Source organism: Toxorhynchites rutilus, chromosome 3 (assembly GCF_029784135.1).
Source record: "Toxorhynchites rutilus septentrionalis strain SRP chromosome 3, ASM2978413v1, whole genome shotgun sequence".
NCBI lineage: Eukaryota > Metazoa > Arthropoda > Insecta > Diptera > Culicidae > Toxorhynchites > Toxorhynchites rutilus.
Window position 1 is genome coordinate 307,472,195 of NC_073746.1, and position 21,111 is coordinate 307,493,305.

The following is a 21,111-nucleotide window of genomic DNA, read 5'->3' on the forward strand; positions in this document are numbered from 1 at the left end:
GACAGATAAAGTTTGATTTGATATTTGTACAAACACTATTTTGTTTGCCACTCTTAAATATTCAACAGTGTTAAACAATGTCAAACACCGAACATGGATAAAATCGACTGAAATATTCAAGGTAACCTAACCATGTACCGACAGGTTCGAAGAACAGACTAAAAAAGTATTCGAGGCATCCAAAAATTGAATATTTGCTTGTTGTGTTTTGTGTAGCATATATTTGATCAGTACACGTCGACCAAATTTTATCTGTCAAAAAGAGTCAAATATTTGGCTTCGGTCAAACAGTGTATGAGCACCCTTAGTAAATGAAAGTGGATGTGATAACGAAAAATAATTTTTGGGCGGGACGAAGTTTGCCGGGTCAGCTAGTGATTAAATAAATGGGCTCACCTGTACTCTAGAAACCATGGTTGATGTTTACAATCGAAATCAAACAAATTTCCTACCTTTTATTCATTATCTCGGGAATGACAAAGTCGTCATTTTCATACAGCGATTCGTTTTTCACGGGTGCCGAACACCAAGACGGGTCTATGGTACTAGGTGAGGCCGTTTCGTCACTAAGTTGATTAGGGGAGCGGTATATGAAAACTGTACGGAAGAAAGCAGAAGGGGAATTATTTCCTTGAAGCGTGAAAGAGACAGACTGATTAGGAACGAGCTTCGGCACTAGCGTATTGTGTTTTGTTTACAAACAAAACACAGTAGACTTCCAAGATGGCTGAAGAGTGGTTTTAGCAAGTTGGCTCACCTTAGGATATACTTCTACGCGCCTTGCCGAACACATTCACATCGGCTGAGATCTTGCGCTGCCGAAGTGAACACGCAAATTCTTATCATTCCGCAAAAGTTTAGTGAGCACATTAGTCACGTCGTTTTGAGGACGATCTTTATATTTGCGAGTATATTTCCGGTTAGTGCAGTTATTTGCCGGAATTGGTTTCTTTCACCGACCTTTAGCGTGTTCCGCATGCGTTGGAAGCGTAATTTGAGCTGGTAGGATGATAAAGTCCACTCGGAAATATCGCGTGCGTGTTTTTCCTTTATCTGATCGAGTTTCTCGTGAAGGTGACGGGGAATTCACTCCAAAGTGAGAAGACAAATAAACACACAAGTGAATAGTCTATTGCGCTTTTGTTTACCTTTTTCGCTAAAAGGCTTTACTCAATTCATGAGTTTGGACAAAAAGCTGCTCATTGTATGTGTTGTTTACGAAAGTGTTGGACTTGTTTGTGTTGCGGATTTTGTCTGTTGAAGGGAGGAAATTTGTGCAGATTTGCGTGCTTGGAGGAAACGCGGCCATAACTTCCTGAACGATCAGTTCCCGTCATCGGCAGGAAAATGATGGAAGAAGCTGAAGATGGCGATAGCTTCGCTATCCTCGTAAACGATAAGGTAATTAAAGGTATTTTTGCGCATTGAGGTTGAAAATCAGCTGGTGTGAAGATTGATACATCTTGTCTTGGCGAATGGATGTGGATTAAATGGGTGTGTAAATTGGATTCTTTTTGTTTTGATCTTTGCGAAGTTATTCAGCATATGAAAGCAAAAGCGAACGGAATACAAACGAGTTTTTCACTGCATAGTAATTGTACGCATTTCGAACGCAATACAAAAGTCAAATACAGTTTCAAAAAAGTTCAAGGAGAAAGGTATCACTAATATTTTCTGATGAAATGATAGTTTTTATTCTGGAATTGATCGTGCTGTAAACGAAGACAGATGTGTAGTTAACATTGCATAGTACGAGCCCCCTTTTATTATTTGCGGCCATTCTCGTTTTGCTTATCGCACCAAGTATGTAAACAAGTCTTTGAATATTGGAATCAGTGAAGCATGTCCCGCGCGGCCAGAGATAGACGTCATCATGACCTTCGAGTGTTGCGATTGAGAGCAATCGTGCAAGTTTGTTGCTCGTCCTAAACATCGAAAGAAAACAACACTCATTTGTAATATTCGGAAATACTGAAAAACTTTTCATATCTAAAAGTGTCCGACAAAGGGTTGTTGCGTCGTAATCAAGGCGCGTAGAAGTATATCCTAAGGTGGGCCAACTTGCTAAAACCACTCTTCAGCCATATTGGAAGTCTACTGTGTTTTGTTTGTAAACAAAGCACAATACGCTTGTGCCCAAGCTCGCTCGTGATCAGGCTGTCTCTTTCACGCTTCAAGCCAATAATTCCCCTTCTGCTTTCTTCCGTACTGTTTTCATAAGCGGCCCATACATCTACAATATTATTGCACAACACAGGAGGTTGTGAAATAAAATTGAACGTTTGTTTCTGATATTGAAGTGTTGTACAATATATTGTATGATATCAAAAAAATTAGATATTTATTGTGCAACGCTCATAATATTGCATGGTCTACGGGCGACGTTGTGCAATTGGTGTCAATGAATGTTAAAGTTTATGTTTACATTTGCATCGTCTAGAGTGTAAAGTGAGTGTTCTCATAAAAAACTTCACGGACTTTTTTTCGAGGACGTGTGAGTCGCGATGGCCGTCAAAAACGCCGACAGGCAATTTATTCTCGAGTTTATCGAGGTTTACCGTTCACTCCCGGCATTATGGGACATCAAGTGCAAGGATTACACAAACCGTCTAAAGAAAATTGAACAGTATGACGTGCTGATAGAGAAATACAGAGAAAATGCTCCCGATGCCGACAAACAAGATGTTATAAAAAAAATTAATTCTTTGCGGACCAACTTCCGGAAAGAGCTGAAGAGGATTCGAGACGCAGAAAAAAGTGGTGCAGGTGCAGAGGAAGTTGAACCCACGCTGTGGTATTTCGAACAAATGAGATTTCTTCAGAACCAGGAAACACCAACCGCTTCAATCAGTTCGATGAACCCGGTTCTAGATTCTGGACACACTTATTGTGAAGATGCAGGGATCGAGGTCATTGACAATATAAATTATGGAGGAGCTTCTACAGAGATCAATGTAAGTCCTTTATTTTTATTTTGTATCCATTTTTAATTATAGTTACATGGTATCGTGAATAAGAATCATACAATGAATTACAATAAAAATCATCTTGTTATAAAAGTGGGTGTTACGGGAAAAACCACTTCACTTCATGAAACTGCTTTCAATTGCCATGATAATTGTCCTTCATTGTTGAAGTAATGACAATAGGTGTCTCTCACAATCTTTGCACTTGATGGTGCATTTCTGGACACAGTAGCCTGAAGAGGTGTTCCTTCATTCGCAACCGTTTTTCTCCATGATCCTCTTGTGAGAGTTCCGGATTGTAAATCTTCATCATCTACATCACTCCTAGTAATGTAGGTTCGTGGTTGTCGTTTTCGTATATAGTTATGTAAATAACAACAAGTCATAACTAGAATTTCAGCCTTTTCAGGGGACAGTGATATTTGTTTCTGAAATAAGCCGAACCTACTGACCAAAATACCAAAGGCATTTTCTACAACACGACGTGCACGGCTTAATCGATAGTTGAAATTTCTTTTATCCAATGACAATTCTGCTAGAGGGTAGGGTTTCATGAAATTGTCCGTCATCGCAAAAGCATCGTCGCCCAACAAAACAAATGGCAGCCGTTTCTCACTGTTCGGTAATTGTGAAGCTTCCGGGATTTTAATTAATTTATTAGAGAATGCTCTTCCAAATTCTGTGTAATTGAAGACACCGCCGTCCGATATTCTTCCATTGATTCCCACGTCGACCATGATAAACTCATAATTAGCATTCACTACTGCCATCATCACAATACTGCAAAATTTCTTGTAGTTGAAGTAAAGTGATCCAGAGCCATGAGGTTTCTTTATCGCAACATGTTTACCATCTACCGCTCCCAAGCAGTTCGGAAAATTCCACCGGTCATTGAAGTCTCGTGCGATTTCTTTCCACTCTTCTTCTGTTGTTGGTAGCTAAAATAAATCAATTGAACAGATATGTTGTATTAAATATAAAAAAACAGGAATTATTATTAATAATTAATGTATTATTCATGTTTTTGCAGACTCAACTTGGACCACTCAAGAAGAGAAAGAAAACAGGAAATATAACAGATGAGCTGATGGAACTGGCTTGCAAACGCCTCCAAAAATCACCTGACGATCACGATACAATAGCTGCAGCTTGGGGAGTAGAACTTAAAAAAATGGAGCCCATTCAGCAGATGTTAGCGAAGAAGTTCATCAATGAAATATTATTCGAGGGACAAATGGGAACATTACACCGTGACTCGGTGGTTATCAATAACCCCCCACGATCGTTCACTCCAGTCAATGTTGAATATATCTCATCACCCAGCCACCAATACCTAGAAGTTGATGAGCAGAACACGAAACCCCATTTTGTTACTTTTCAATAAATATAAAAATTATAAGAAGTCGTATATGTCATATAAGTTTTCATAAAATTCTTTATTATTATTATTTTTTTCAATAATGCATTGTTACATAATAATTGTTACATAGATATGTATATGAAAAGGAGCTTACCTTTATGTATTCCTTGAGGCTGTTAATCAGAGCCGCGCAGGTTTCTATAACAATGTGGCCAATTGATTGCGGTGAAACGGCAGCAGAAAACTTAAGATCTTCGAATGTATTTCCTGTTGCGAGGTACCGTAAAGTTATCGATAAACGTTGACTTACAGGAATAGCATCTCGCATAATAGTATCCTTTCTCTCAATCTGAGGAGCAACCAAAGCCAGGAGTTCATCAAACATTCCAGCATCCATTCGGATAAAGTTTCGAAAGTCATTCGGCTCAGTCATTCTGAGCTCATTAAATAACACTTCATAAGTGTACTTCTCTCTGTTCAGCAACCACTGTTTGGCCCATTTCCGATGTTTTCGTTGCTTCTTTTTTTTTAAACTATTGCTCACTGCGATCAAAACACAGCTAATATCGGTATCACTCAACATATTTCTAATTTAACATAAGACCTGTGTATAGAAGGGACAATTCCGAAACCTGTTTTCCTATCAAACTTGGAACAGGCGGTATATAAACAAACAGACTTCTCATACCAATTGGACAGGGTTGCCAATAATACACGGAAATGAAATTCTACTAAATGTACTTACGGTACATACAGTTGAAGAAGTTTGATGACAAGAAATAACAGAAAAATACAATTTGTTGGAAAATATGTAATATTTTTGTATTACACCAACAAAATCTCACTATTCAGAGAATATTTGTTTCGAAGAACATATTTTACTGGTGAGCGGCAATAGTCTTCAGAAAGTTAATATTATTTGGAAGCTATGACATCTTGTGCTGTTCGGCATCCCTGTATTTTCCTCTCTGCCAGTTGTCAGGTTCAAACAAGTGCTAGTGATAAAATATTGAACGTCAGTAGCCACCCTTGTGCAATATTTAGCACAAACTTCAATATCATCTCCAAAAGATTCAATTCCATTGCACAAATATGACTGTGGCGCAATAATATTGTACGTTTGTGGACAATCTTCAATAATAATGTCAATAAATTCGTACAATAGTATTGTGCGTGTATGGGGCGCTATATACCGCTCCCCTAACCAACTTAATGACGAAACGGCCTCACCTAGTACCATAGACCCGTCTTGGTCGTAATAATGCATTTGTGGTGTTTGGTGGAATTGAAATTGGGCTGAAAATGGCAAGATTAGCATATCTCGAAAATAGGTTTGTGCTCAGCAGATTTTTCTTAGTACAGAGAGCTGCCTCTAATTCGACATACTGAGATACCACTCAGTGTCGCATTAGAGGCGATTGTGACCTGTAATTGGACATAACAACAAACACAACACAATGTGAAAAACAAGTTAAAACAGGAAAATCATTGAAAATCTAACAAATAACCATTAGGAAAGTGTGCAAAATATCTAATCATAGCGCAAGAGAGCGTTATGAGACGAGTGGCGTTTAACTCGCGTAGTACGATTTTAAAAAGTTTCAGTCAATTCATCTGCTTCGCTGATGACGTAGACATTGTCGGCAGAACACTTGAGACTGAGGATCAATGCGCCTTAACCCGAATACATGCTGGTTTTAGGATCCGAGCGCGACAGTACCCGATTAGATAGTAGTGTAGTGATCGACGGCAATAAGTTCGATGTAGTGGACCAATTTGTCTATTTTGGCACAATAATATTTTATTTTTGATTCAACATGTCATTGAGAGATTGGATCTTCAAAATTTTTCACTAATAAACCAGATCCATGGCTGCAATTCTTCGACTGGGCTTCATTGCTTCTTTTTCCTACTGGATTCGATGCGAACACCATCTTTGCAGGGCTGCTGTCCGACTATCTTGCAATATGCCCTGCCTATCGCACTCGTTCAGCCTTGGTGACTTTCTCAAATATGATCCTTCATGAATGGCGTTAACGTTCCCTATGGAACTTTTGCCGTCTCAACGTAAGCATTAACTAGCGTCATTTATTAATACTTAGTTGAGATTTCTTAAGCCAAATAACACGCCTTGAATGTATTCCGAGGGGCAAGCTCTAGAATACGCGTGACAACAGTGCAAGTCGAAGGAAATTTCTTTGACGAAAAATCCTCCGCCCAGGACGGGATTCGAACCCCGAACACCCGGCATGATAATGTGAGACGCTAACCACTCGGCCACGGGTGCACAAATATGATCCTACAGAAATCATTTCCCCCAGTGGCATTCTTTTGTCTCTACGTGCTACCAATCTCGACACAAACGAGACAACTCTGCTTCGATTCGCACTCCTTGACACACAAGCCAACAAACCAGAACCGTCATGTACGGTTTCGGTGCAGAAAGTTTATTTTCTTCTTTGCCTCTAACATACATATCGAACCTCTCCATGCACCATGAAACAGCAAGATAATACGGACTACGCAAAGCGAACGATTCATATCCAACTAATGTAGTAGATCCTGATCCATAAGTCTCAAAGAGTGCAAACTCTATAATTATTTAGCTAGATAGAGGCTCAGGGAAGGGTAGTCAGATAATATTTTTCATTTTTAACGCTGTTATCCCTTGAAAAATATATACGCTGTGCTGCGGTTTTCGCTAATGTAGAACGGGACGATATATGCAGTTCAAACTTGTATGTAGGCTACGAAAATGGTGTGCGATGTTTGGTACAGCTCGAATACGCAATCAACAGTCTCCGTTCCTCTCTTTGTTTTATAATATAGTGTATCACAAGTGATTACTGTCATTCATACAAGTATCTGAATGATCCACTCATGTTTGGTTATATATTCGTGAGAGGTTACTTGCATGACACATTGTGTATCATTCGATATTGATAGATATCCAAACACTGGCAATCAGTCCTGCTTCGTGTTTCAGTCGGGTGTACAAGTCTGCTACCGTCGCATGTGTTCTTCCGATTATGTCCACGTGGTCGGCGATGCAGATAAACTGACTAGACTTGTTGAAAATGTGCCCCGCATGTTGAAGCCCGCTCTCCGCATGACACCTTCCAGCGCCACGGCCTTTTTCATAGATGGGGCAGATTACCCCGTCCTTCCACTCCTCCGGTAGCTGTTCTGTGTCCCAGATCCTGTCTATCAACTCTACAAGTTTTCCCGGACCTCCATTGAAAAGCTCCGTTACGAGTCCATTCTTACCAGTTGCTTCCTTAACTTCACCCATCGTCGGTACAATAGTAACGTCTGGCAATGATACCAGCCGCGAGATCCGGAGACGCATTATCAATGGGAGTCGTACCTACTATGGTCTTCACAAACACTTGAGGTCAAACAGACTCAGCAATCTTGCGTAATGTTCCCTGTAAAAAATGCTCATAAGACCGGTTGTCCTCTGCGAGTATCGTCGAAATGTGGACGATACTCCATTTTTTATGGAGGCGAAGTATGAATCACGAGCTCACGCAACTCACCGATGAACCCAATGTCCAGAAAGTGGTCAAAGCTGGAAGGATACGCTGGACAGAACATGTTGCGAGAATGTCGGACAACTATCCTGTAAAAAATGGTGCTCATCGGGAATCCGCCAGGTACGAGACGACGAGGAATGCAACGAGCAAGATGGTTAGACCAAGTGGAACAGGGCATAGTGAGCGCGGGGTGCCCGCGGAATTGGAGATTACCATACAAATGAAACACAAATTTCTGCATTACTCGAGAATTAATTAAGCAAATGAAACCAAATTAGGCATATGGAGGTTTAAGGGTGCAATAAATGTTTCTATGGTGGTTAGACACTCCACCCCCTCTCTAAGTGGGAGCTACCATACAAATGAAACACAAACTTCTGCATAGCTCGAGAGCTAATCAAGCAAATGAAGCCAAATTTGGAATATGAGGGATATCGGTACGAGAAATGTTTCTATGACGGTATGTGATAACGAAAAATAAATTTTGGATGGGGCGAAGTTGCCGAGTCAGCTAGTAAATATATAAACTAGTCAAAGTTAGTTGTAATCTTCAAAAGTATACAACATGTACAGCATTGGACAAAATATTTCTAACAAATCATATACAATCAGAACTGCTCACAAATCACTTTTAAAGAGAAATACAGGATGTTTTAAGAGGCATAGAACATCAGATTGAAATGAAACGTGATAAATAGTGTTGATTACCTTGAAATTTACCTTTATTCGAAGGATAATATACATTACTCAAATAACATTATCTCTCTCAATTCTCTCATTCCAACAGACAAGAAATCATCGATCACCAATGGGGACTCTTTCGCCTCCCAGGCCGGATGTAATTCTGGACACCAGTGGGGGACCGTTCATCTCGCTAGACATCAATGGCGGCGATTCGGATGAATCGAGTATTGACTGTGTCATCCCAGGCAATGTTTCCAAGATGTCAGAAAGGGTCAGAAGTTTTCTTTTGATGGATGAGGGCGAAAATATGCAGCAGAAATCGTCTGATATCTTCTGCAAGAAGCTGAGTGTAGCACCGGAGGCGAAAATCAAAGTGGTTTCTATTTTTGGAAACTCCGGCGACGGGAAGAGTCACACAATGAACCACACGTTTTTTGGCGGAAAGGAAGTGTTCAAAACGTCAGCCGAGCAGGCTTCTTGCACGATGGGTATTTGGGCGGCCTTTTATCGGCCCAATAACGTTCTCTGTCTGGACACGGAAGGCCTGCTGGGAGAAACGACAAACGAGAACCGACAGATGAGGATGCTGTTGAAAGTTCTAGCCATATCGGACATTGTCATTTACCGCACGCGGTCGGAAAGGTTACGTTCTGATATGTACACATTTCTGGGAAATGCATCCAAGGCGTATAGTAAGTATTTTTCTGCTGCCCTGCAATCGCTGAAACTTTCCGAGGTGCCACAGTGCCTCGGACCGGCGGTTATAATTTTCCACGAAACACAAAACACAGAAGTGCTGAAGGAGGATGATGAGGGCAAGAAAGAGGAGGATATACTTCGCGAGCGATTCGCTAAAATGAAATTAGAGCTGACCGCGTTTAGCTCGCTGCGATATGTTGGCGTACGAACGAACAAACATCCGACAAACTTTGAACAACTCAGAATGGCGTTGGAAAGGGAACTGAATAATACTACTGTACGATCACCTCGGCAGCCGAAAGTCGTTTTCGAAACGCTGGAAGCGCTCAATCAGAAGTTTAACGGTGAGCTGTCGTCGGTTCCGCACAATACCTTCCCGGAGCAATATTTTACATGTACGACATTCTGCAAATCTTGCGAGGCTCGATGTCAGCTGTCGATGGGGCATCTGAGCGCAGGGGAGGATCACAAGTATGTTGGAGCCTGCCGGTATCAGCACCAGTACGAGAATAAAGTTCTGATGTGCAACAATTGCCATACGAACGGACGCCAGGTGGTGGTAACCCAAAAAACGCAGACCAGTTGTGACTCTTCCTGGATTGGATTGGCGAAGTACGCATGGAGCGGATCGGTTATCGAGTGTCCCCACTGTGGCGAGATCTATCGAGCCCGGCAGCACTGGTACGGGAACAAATCACCGGAGCAGGACGTCGTGAGGTGAGTAGATAGATATACGAAGAAACAATATTCTTTTATTTTTTGTGAGAGTTCATCGAAATGCGTGTAGCTCTAATTTCATTCATGTTGGTATTATATCGAGAATGATGATTGTAGTAGTATTGAAAAAACTAGAGGGTCTGACGATGTTAATGGAACAAAAATAGTAAATGTTCTGTCAAGCATATCATACATACACGGTGTTGAATATCTGGAAAAAAACCTTGAAAATCAGCGAGTATCAAATAATTCAAGCAATGTTCGGGAGAATCAGGGATTATCAAGGAATTTCTACGCCAACCAGGGAGAAATTGCAATACCTTCTGACCACTATATAAACTATAGATGAAACGGATATCCGGTAACTATCCGGTATCTGGCCTATCCGGCCAATATTTGCTATCTGGCCAAATACCGGATAGTAGGAAAAATCAATAATTTCTCATTAACAGAAGATAAATCACAACATTAACATCGTTCATTTAAAAATAAGGTTTGATTACTGAAATGCAAGAATTTTTGTTCAAAATTAAATCTATATTAACTCATAACATAAATTTATGAACAGTATAAATTTTATTTTTAATTTATTAACAGTACTCAAACCTAACAATAGATAAATTATGATGAATAAATAATGGATCAGCTGTTGATAGTGACAGCCGATTTTGCTTTGCTTCGTACAACATACCAACTTCAGAGAACAGTCTTTTGTTGTAAACACTATTCCGAGGAGCTGAAAGATAAGCCTTACCAGTTGGGTTACAGCTTAATCAGGGCACGAAATTCTCGAAGAAAAACAAAAATCTACTTTTCTCTCAGTGGCCTCGCTTCGACTAGGAGTACTTCGGCATTCGCCGTCAACATGATTTGAATTGACTAGAAAATGAATTGACTTAACACTCGTTGAGAGCAAGAATGACTGAGAAACTATTCTAGTTAATGGTTACGACTAATTGACTTCAATCCACACTTCTTATTTTTACGTCCATATAAAGTTAAACGAAAACTTGATTTCTGATGCAAAAAAGTAGTTACACCATTAATGGACGGTTTATTGTCTACCCATCGTGAAATCGAACCAACGAACTTAGACAGTTATCAGGTATGCAATAAACGTCCTCGCGTTAGTATTAGTAAATAGCGTTCAGTTTGGGAGGAATTCTAAACAAAATTTTAGTTTACTTTGTCTCCGAGTTCAATTTTGTGAAAAAACATGCAGAAAAATGGGTTTATATCAATAAAATTCACAAATTTGTCAGTGTTTCTGAACACAACACTGCACGCTATTTTATATGTGTGAGTAATCTTCGTGTACGATGCAAGAAAATTTAGCTCACCTGTAGTATATGTCAAATTACGTTGAACTCAAACATCGATACATACATACGTGATACATGAGAGAGAGAAACGAATTCATTTTGGGGGGAGTCACTTCAATATGCATTGAGTCCATTTGACAGTGGAGAATGAAATGTCATGTTGTCATGTTGACGGAGAAACTGCTGGAAGCAGCCAAAACTCATTTTCAATTGAATACGAAGGCGAATTTCTTCATAGTCTACTGACTATCTGGCCGGTATTCAGTCAGACCGGACTAAGTAACAAAATAAGAAAAATAAGTTAATACAAACAATCAAGAAATTTTTAATCTACATTCTACTTCGATCAGATCACACTTATGTTACTAGCAGGATGGTTTATGGGATAAATTCATTTTGACTGATCAGCGAAAACTGATAATAGTATGCAGTCAGTGTGGACCAAGTGCCTACGACCATAGCGACTAGAGAGAAACTACGTTTTTCTTCCAACCAGAAAATGGAAGGAATTTCAAATGAAATATTGGATTTCTCCGCATCAGAAGGTTCTTCCCTTCGTCCTTCAATAAACACGGTAAAGTTACTCATATTGAAACAAAATGTATATGCTTTTAAGACAATTCATAATGATTTAAAAGTTGATCGAATATATTATTATATCTTGTTCAGACAGTGTGCACCAAGTGTCAGAGAGAAAAAAATCGTAATTACTAAACTTTTCATAATCGATTCCAAATCTAACCGTGGTATATTATTGACTGCAAGTACTCTTCTTCACAATCACGTTAACCCGTTTGTCGTTGAAACATATTTTGAATAAAAATCTAGTACATACTATATAGTCGATTATTTTTGGTAGGGGAAATAATGTTTCAAGCCCTAAAACCGGTTTGTTTTATTGTAGAGGTTTAGTGGAGGATGTTACTGTTTAAAATCCATTTCGACTGCGTACTGAATACATTATATGATTTCATCATTTAATTTAAAGAAGGCCTGGGAAATATATATTTGAACAAAGTTCTTCTCATGTCTTTGGATATTACCAACGTGAATTGGTCATAAAACGCGAGGTGCAGCAGGATTTTCAAAATGGAGGACTCCTGAATTTGGGTACTTTCAGATTGCATATTTTACAAGGTTGATCAATAGATTAATGGATTCCCAAAGTTTAACTACAGACAAACCTGGGATGCGAACCGATTTGAGAAACCTTTTTACTATTGACCCTATTGAACTTTTTGATATTTGACGGATTTTGGACATATCAGAGGAGCTCCAGCAGACTTAGCAGTGAAATGTTGATAGCAACAAAAGTAACAAGTTTGCTGACTATGATCAATCGATGTAAATTATTCGTTCGCTTCGATTATTGCCCACAATCCAATCGACGAAAAAAACATCGACCTAACAACGACCGTAGCGCTGTTACTTATTCACGATGACGACGATTAGGTATCGACATCTGGATACGGCATTAGTTTGTATGAGGCAAACTATTCTCTATCATATTAGTCGGCCCGAATCAGTTTATAATTGCTAAAATTTGTATGAAATTTTTTTCTTGGCATAATTTTTCCTACTTAAAGTACGTTGTCATGACCCTAATTTGAATTATTTTCTATAGACGTTCAGATATTCTCAAAAAAACTTGTCATTATAATATAAAATTATCTCAAAACATATTTTTTTATGACGTTTTTTCACCACTTGTAGGCAATGGTGATTTTCACTTACATAGAGTACTAATTTGATTAAGGAAAAATCATGTTCATTCATAATTTTCATTTTAAAAGTGTATTCATTCCTTCTGCAAATCCATACTGTCATGCCTCTTCCCCAATATCGTCAACGCGAATAGTTCGTTAGTCGAAAATACTGAATAATTAAACAAACTAAATGGCGTCACTGGTGGTTCTTTTTTCCACTCCGCTAAACTGTCATCTCAAACAAAAACAAATGGATCATACAACTGGTGAGTATGAAATATATTTCGGCTTTATTATTATTAATTATTTTATCTTGTCTTATCAGCTATGAATACATTCGACTCGTTTGCTTCCATCAATCGGTAAGTGAGAAAGATGATTTCTCCCATCACCACAGTGCGGATTTCCACTTCTATCACAGCAGCCAACAACATCCGTTTTCCTGCTGCAGTAACCTCCAACCCCTGTTGGCAATGCCGGGGAACAGCATTAACAGCAGCAGCAGCAGCAGAATTTGACCATGGTATGGTATTGCGAAGAACTTTCCCCATTAGAGGTTCCGTGCTTCGCGCACATTCAAAAATCCTCTTCAGACACGAAAACTCAATGACAAGGAGGTATTTATCAACTTGCTCAGCTGAATTACCACCCGGAGGAACCCGAATGCACTGATTCCGTTGTATAGTAGAATGAAAATAGGCGAGGTAAGCGAACGTAATCGCATGATATTTTAATGTTCGCATTTTTATCCGGATCATACAACTGGTGAGTAGGGAATTCATTTCTGCTTTTCACTTACTAATCATTTTATTTTGTTTCAGCTATGAATACATCCGACTCAATCAATCGGCGAATGAGAAAGATGATTTCCCTCATCACCACATTGCTTATTTCCACTTCTGTCACACCAGCCAACAGCATCAGCTTTCCCGCAGCAGTATCCTTTAAGTCCAGGGTGCTATTCCGGGGAACAGCATCAACAGCAACAGCAGCAGGACCTGGCCATAGTATTTCGGGCAATTTTCCCCATCGGAGATCCCGTGCTTCACGCACATTGAAGAATCCTCCTCAGCCACATATCTGTGTCATCGAGGGCAAAGAGGTATTCATCAATGTACTCAGTCGGATTTGAATCGTCAATCTAGACAACCCGGATGCACCGATTCCGTTATATACCTTATTTTTATTATACATGGATTTTTATTATTTTTTTTCAATAAAATGCTTAAAATCGATCAATGTATTTCCTTTTCATTTTCAATAACAAACCAATACAAACAAGCAGCAAGCAGTGCTAGAAGCAGCGCTGCAAGCAGGTCGACGCCTTGCACATGTTGGCGAAAAAGTGGCGTCAAGTTGTTCGATGAATGCATATGAAAGGTCGATAACTCGATTGCAAAGTGGCAGCATTTGAGGTCGATTGTTGACATTTCATCGACCCGATCTTGGCAGGCAAAACGGAATGTGGGTGGTTGCGCAGTATTCGTTCGATTAATAATCTATTTCTTCAGGAAGTATTCGATTAATCGAACGATTATCGGGGATCACTACATTCGCCCTCAACACGGCTTTCACATCAGTTATCCTCGTCAATACCAAGACGGGTCTATGGTACTAGGTGAGGCCGTTTCGTCACTAAGTTGGTTAGGGGAGCGGTATATGAAAACAGTACGGAAGAAAGCAGAAGGGGAATTATTTCCTTGAAGCGTGAAAGAGACAGACTGATCACGAGCGAGCTCCGGCACAAGCGTATTGTGTTTTGTTTACAAACAAAACACAGTAGATTTCCAAGATGGCTGAAGAGTGGTTTTAGCAAGTTGGCCCACCTTAGGATATACTTCTACGCGCCTTGGTCAATACATTTCTAGTTGAAGCAAATGGCGTGGCGAATGAATAAAAATCTGCCTCTCCATTCAACCTGACTTCACTTCACCACTACTACTTCACCCCGGCATGTACCTCGGCTCCCGCGTACACAATCTTATTTTAACGCCCATATGAAGTGAAATGAAAACTTGATTTCTGATGCAAAAAAGTTAAGGCGCCCGAAGGATTTTTGATTTATGTAGACAGAGAAACTGCTGGAAGAAGCATTCATTTCCAGTTGAATGCGAAGGCCGATGGGTCATCTTTCGCTAACTATCCTAAGTTGAATATGACTTTGCCAAGCCCTGCTTGTCGGTTGAAAACTAGTTAACCAAGATGATCGACTTTGAAGGACTTATTAATCACCCGTACTCTTAAATCTGATCGAATCAGAACAACGCGCACGCAACTCAATTCTGAGAATGTGAATGTGTTACGACATCCGACTTCGTGTTTTGTTTGTGTAAAACGAAAATTGTAGTGGATTTGCATTGACGTTACCCAACTGGGAACAGCTCTTTTTCGGTTCCGAGTCAATTGAAATTTCATGTTTTTGTAAGACCGTTAAACAATTTTTTTAACATTCAGTTGATGATCAAATGCTTTGTCTTCGATTTTCCGTTTGCAGAACCGAGATCGTGCATGTATGGAACGATAACACTTCGTCCAACCGGAGTCCTGCGCATTCTGCCCAGATGGTGCTGGATGGGATGACCTACCTAGGGGATGCCGTGGCCAGCGTTAGCGCACAACCCGCAAAATCCCTTGTGAACATGTTGAATAACGCGATACGGCCGGATTATTGGGAACCAGACGATGTTATAATTGTGAGCATCATCTAACAGTATTGCTATGTTACTTTTCGCTTCAATTCTGTCTCTCCCTCCAACACCCATTTCAGACCTGCCGAGGCTGCGATCGCGATTTCGAGAAATACGGACTGTATAAACATCACTGCCGTGACTGTGGGAAGGGATTCTGCAATGCTTGTTCAGGGTCCAAGATGCTGGTGTTAAGTCGTAATTGGAACTATCCGGTACGGGTCTGCAACGGCTGCCGGACTAAGTTGATACAAGCACAAAGACAGGGGCAAGAGAACGGTGGTATTCAAGGTAGCTCAATTTTTGGTTATTTTAAAATTATTGGTCTCGTAATTTACTATGGTGTTGTTTTTTTCTAAAATTGCAAAAAATCACATTTTTGGGGGTTTCAGCATTAAGTGACGCAACTGAACAAGATCTGACATCTTCTACAGGCAACAGCCAGTCCGGCGAGGCTGCGGAAGTCAACATTACGGCGCGAAAGTATGGCGAAGTACTTGTCAACACCTTTGCCAACATAGGAGCAGTGCTGGAATATCCGAAAGGTATTGAAAGCGTGTTCTCATGGATTCACATGTGAATTGTTAACCTTTTTTCGCTACCTAGATTACATCAAGAATTCTGCACGACCTTCCTACTGGGTTCCGGATTCGGAAGCACCTCGCTGTAACATATGCCGACTTGTGTTCGGAGTAGCCGAAGAAATAGATTCGACCACAGCAGTTGTTCAACCGGGACCGAGTTCCAGCGAGAATGATGTACCTGACCAATTGGCGGCTGCCATGGCGGATGATACGCCATCTCATTCATCGTCCCAAAGTATCGACCGACGGAGACACCACTGCCGGGCTTGCGGGAACGCGGTGTGTGCAAGCTGTTCGGAGCATAGTCGGCCAGTACCGAAGCGAGGCTGGACGAATGCGGTCCGAGTGTGCAACAATTGTATTTTGGGCAATGATTAGTTCTGAGAAGTGTTGCTTCACTTAAGTTCCCGCGAGAAGACAACGTGCGACTCAAAATGTGATAATTAGTGTGAACGTTTCGTATTTACTTTTGTTGGTCTTTGTAGCTAGCGAAAATTCTGAAATTTTGTTTATTGTTTTCCCATGGTTTTAAAAGCGCACAAATGATTGTTTTGTAAATTGATTCGCATGAGTTCTACCGTTTTTAGATCAAAATTAGAAGATCACATGTTTCCCGAAATAGACCAACTTACTTTAAAATTATTCAGTTGGTAAATGATCTCATTCTGATCTTTTTCTCTGTATAAACGACCACACTAGGCCGATCTTTTCACATTCCCCAGTGCATGGAACTCGGGTAAGATTACGTTTACAAACACGAAAAAGAAAGCTCTCATGAGTTTGATGTTTAGAAGGATGATGCAATGTCGAGTGTTTTCCCAGAATCTAGATTGTATCTTGAGAACTCGATCCGATCTGTCGAGAATATTTGTTCATGGCAAAGCATGGAATAAGAAGCTCGTTGCCATTTATAACCGTGTTTCGCCTATCGCATCACCCTCGAACCCAGTTCTTCATCATTTGCGAAATACATTAAATTGTTAGAATTGGCAGAACCTTACAAGTTGGTCTATCGAAGAAGGATAACAAAATACGCACTGAAGAGAATAATTTTCATGCTTAGGGTAAGATTTGCCGTAAACTTATTGCACATGTTTAGCGTTGTAGCGAATAATAAATCAGATATTGTTGATCTATGATATTTTCAAATAAAATTAAACTGATTTGTATACATTTCATAGGCGATCTTTAATTTGAGGCCCCTCACGAAGATCGTTGACAAACTTCTTCACATTCCCTTTCAGTTTGTTCTATACGTGCTATTGGTAAGTTATCAATTATCAATCCGTTCTTCTACAATTCATGAGTGGTAAAGCGCTACCAAACAAGAGCCTGTTCCGCCAGGTTTCAGCAGCCCATAATAAATCATCCGTAGAACATACAGCGCATAATAATTCACGAGGTTTTTTAAAACAGAACAGTCGCTCTAAATCTAAGCAAAGAAACCGGATTATAGTATGGAAACTTGGAATTTGGTCATGAAATAGTAAGTCTTTCCTTTTTTCTACGAATAGGGAATATGGACATGTTAAGAAGTGCTTCAATTGTATCTTTGGAAACTCATGTTACCCAAAACTTGAATGCAGTTTCTAGCAATTCAATGTAATGCTTTTCGAATTAATCGGCCAAATGTTTTACCAACCGAAACCAAATGTTTTTTTTACCGAAAATGGAACAGTTATCGCTTCTCTGGTAACTCACAAACCTAAATATAACCATCAGTAACGCCGGCTGCGAATGACGGATCTCTATAGTAGCATGTCCGAATAAGAACATGAAATTATTGAAAACCAGAGCAGAGAGTCCAAATCCCCCTAAGGAGGACAGCGACAATAATAACCCCAGTGGCCACGATCGAAAAATAAAATTAAATGTAATTCGAGTTATGAATAAAAAGATATTGGGCGTTCATTTCTCAGAAAATATCAACACTACGATTTTGCGATTCTCTCTAGCTTCGTTATTTGTCGTTCGTCATCGTTTAGCGTATCGCATGTTTGGTACAATGGGGACGTGTGCCACTTTTTTAACACTTTCGGTGTGACACATCGACGCGAGTATAGGAGTAACTTTTTTGGACAAGTGCCATTTTTCATATTCTAGAATATTGTTGAATGATATGTGAGGGACTTAGAATGCAAGGGGTGTAAGTGACTTGATCGATTCCTCTTCATCAGCTTTGTCTTTAGTTAATAACTCAACTGCAAAAACGTTCTAATTTGAGTTTGCTAGAGAATCCGATAGATGAGGTTCTGACCTATCTTCCGCATTGTCAAATACAGCTTGGAATGTATTTACAGCTAAGTTATGAGCAAAAGAGAGAGAGAGTCGATGTAGAGAAATCGATCAAATCACTTACACCCCTTCATTCTAAGCCCCTCATGTATAAATTGAGGGGCTTAGAATGAAAGGGGTGCAAGGGATTTTATCGATTTCTGTACATCGACTCTCTCTTTCGGTCATAACTCAGCTGCAAGCTCATTCCAAGCTGTATTTGACAATGTGTACGGTAGGTCAGAACCTCATCTATCAGATTCTATAGCAAACTCAAATTGGAACGTTTTTGCAGTTGAGTTATTAATCAAAGAAAAAGTTGACGAAGAGAAATCGATCAAGTCACTCACCCCCCTTTGCATTCTGAGCCCCTCAATTAATGTTAGTGGCGTGGAATATTTTTTGAATATAATGCATATGATCATTACCGGACTATTCTTATTTGATTTCAGTCCCTTTTGTAACTGGATTGAACGAATCCATATATTAATTATTCGTCGTTAGATTCATACGTTCAAAAGCAAAATATAAATGTTTGACTTTCGTATAGTTATTCGCTAAATATAATGGTCATACATATACACACTTGTAAAAAAATTCACTTGTGGAAGAATTGTAAACAGTGAACTATAAACTAATCGGTAGCTTATGGTAACTTTTAACAGTTACAGTTTCGGGGATATTTTTTTTATAATGGACAATATCGACAAGAATACAAGAAAAAGAAAATGAAGTTCCTAGAAATCTTTTTATATCATCTTTTTATGCCCCATCTAAAAAGGCATTAATTCTTAGTTTACTAAGAAAACGGAAACAAAGAATATTAGAAAAATGCAAACTTTATATTCCAGAACCTTTACCATCTGGTAATTATCTAGAAGGTCGTCATATATTCTTCTCTTCAATAAAAGACCAGAAAAACATGCAACAACTGCATGGAATGTGAAAAATATGTTTGTTTCGAGCATGCATTTATGTTATGTTCTGATTCTCACACCAATGAAACCACAATCGATTAATACGTTTTTATGTTATTTTATAGCTCTTTCTACTTCCATGAATTATATTCAGTTGCTTACTTTTAATTAATAACAGTGAAAAATTCGAAATTCGTTATTTGTGTTGGAGTATCAAAAATTACTCTATTTGAGGAGGCTGAATTAGATGACTATTAAAACATAATAAAGACGAAGAAAACATATTTTTTTGGAGTTTGTTCATTCAATCATAATGCCCTCTTCTTCAAATAAATGCCAATAAAGCCTGGAAAATACACAATGGCAACATTACAGAGAAGTTCAATTTTCGGTCTGTGACACCGTGCGCGAGTATACGTGTTATGATTTTGCACGCGAGTACAGGAGGGTTAAACAATTTCGAAGAAAATAAAGAATTTTATTTATTGTATCTTATCAAACGTTTTCTTTCGATTTGGTGTAACTAATTTGGTCCACTTTCAGGTAGTTTTCACCTCGAACAGCAGATTGTTGCAGATGAGCGCTTCTAAGGTTTGCTTGGTCCATATTCCTTACCTGTCCCGACGCCATTTTTGCGAAAAGAACAATGAGGCCGCAATTTTGCGTTACATGAGAAATAATCACGGCAATACTTGCGCGCATATACTCTCTTTATATTTTTCCACATAACAACCGCAGTAGCACTGGACTTGTTTCCGAAAGGATGCGGCTTTCACTTGCACTGGTTGACTAGAAACTCTCGAAATTTGTGTAATTTGTAATTTGTGATTCCATCTGGATTCATTACATTTTGAGACTCTTAACGCGATCGCGTTTATCTCGTTCTCCCATGGTTACCGGTCGCACAATTTCCTTCTCCTCTCGGTCCGGGAAATCGCATCTGACTACATGCGTTCGCAAATTTTGTTCAGCAGGCATAAATACTACCTTTTTATATTGAGAATCTTCAACTCCGGAACAACTTCTGACTACTATTACTCTCTTTTTTGCATTTCCTCTCTGGACGCGAATCACAGGGGTCAACTGAATCTAGTGATCACCGTTTTCAGAATCCATAATTATCCATTGCCACACTCTCCACGAGCGATAGAAATTATTTCAGACTAATTCAAACACATACTAAATACTGACTCTACAGTGCCTACAAAATTCAGTCTCAGATTCTCTTTCGCCGTAAGTAAGAAGATTTGTTAGAAGTTATCAGGCCGGATTCATGCCCGGTTGTTCGACGATGGTCCCTACGCACCACATATTCGTCGATTTCGAGGCCGCATATGATACAATCGACTGACGACAGCTATGGAGAATCATGGACGAACACGGGTTTCCCCGAAGACTGACAAGACTGATTCAGGCAACGATGAACGGTGTACGGTGCAGTGTGCGGATCTCAGGTGGTCTGTCGGAATCGTTTGAGACTCACATTGGACTTCGACAAGGCGATGGACTTTCCTGTCTGCTCCTCAACGTGACGCTGGAAGGTGCCTACGACGTGGACATACTCGGAAGAACACATGCGACGGCAGTGGACTTATATACCCGACTGAAACACGAAGCAGAACTGACTGGGATCAATGGGAAAATCAAATACATGCTAGC

General features: G+C 39.7%; 2 protein-coding genes and 1 long non-coding RNA gene across 4 annotated transcripts; all 3 read left to right on the plus strand.

The window, feature by feature from the left end:
- Positions 1-815: 815 nt before the first annotated feature.
- On the plus strand, positions 816-17,439 carry LOC129777317 (zinc finger FYVE domain-containing protein 1-like). Of its 2 annotated transcripts, none has more exons than XM_055783545.1 (6): positions 816-1,401; positions 8,650-9,962; positions 15,485-15,683; positions 15,758-15,968; positions 16,070-16,222; positions 16,284-17,439. In XM_055783545.1, exons 1-6 carry the CDS (start codon positions 1,348-1,350, stop codon positions 16,637-16,639), a joined length of 2,286 nt encoding a protein of 761 aa, XP_055639520.1. In that variant the 5' UTR covers positions 816-1,347; the 3' UTR covers positions 16,640-17,439. The 2 variants fall into 2 exon arrangements, with proteins under 2 accessions (XP_055639520.1, XP_055639521.1); XM_055783546.1 differs by having other exon boundaries at positions 16,112-16,222.
- LOC129777318 (uncharacterized) lies at positions 2,243-8,633 on the plus strand. Its single transcript, XM_055783547.1, has 2 exons — positions 2,243-2,954; positions 3,997-8,633. The coding sequence occupies exons 1-2, from the start codon at positions 2,505-2,507 to the stop codon at positions 4,348-4,350; spliced, it is 804 nt and encodes a 267-aa protein (XP_055639522.1). The 5' UTR covers positions 2,243-2,504; the 3' UTR covers positions 4,351-8,633.
- Positions 10,982-14,197, plus strand: LOC129777319 (uncharacterized). Its single transcript, XR_008743225.1, has 3 exons — positions 10,982-13,256; positions 13,316-13,755; positions 13,812-14,197. It is a non-coding gene; the product is annotated as an uncharacterized LOC129777319 (long non-coding RNA).
- Positions 17,440-21,111: the final 3,672 nt, after the last annotated feature.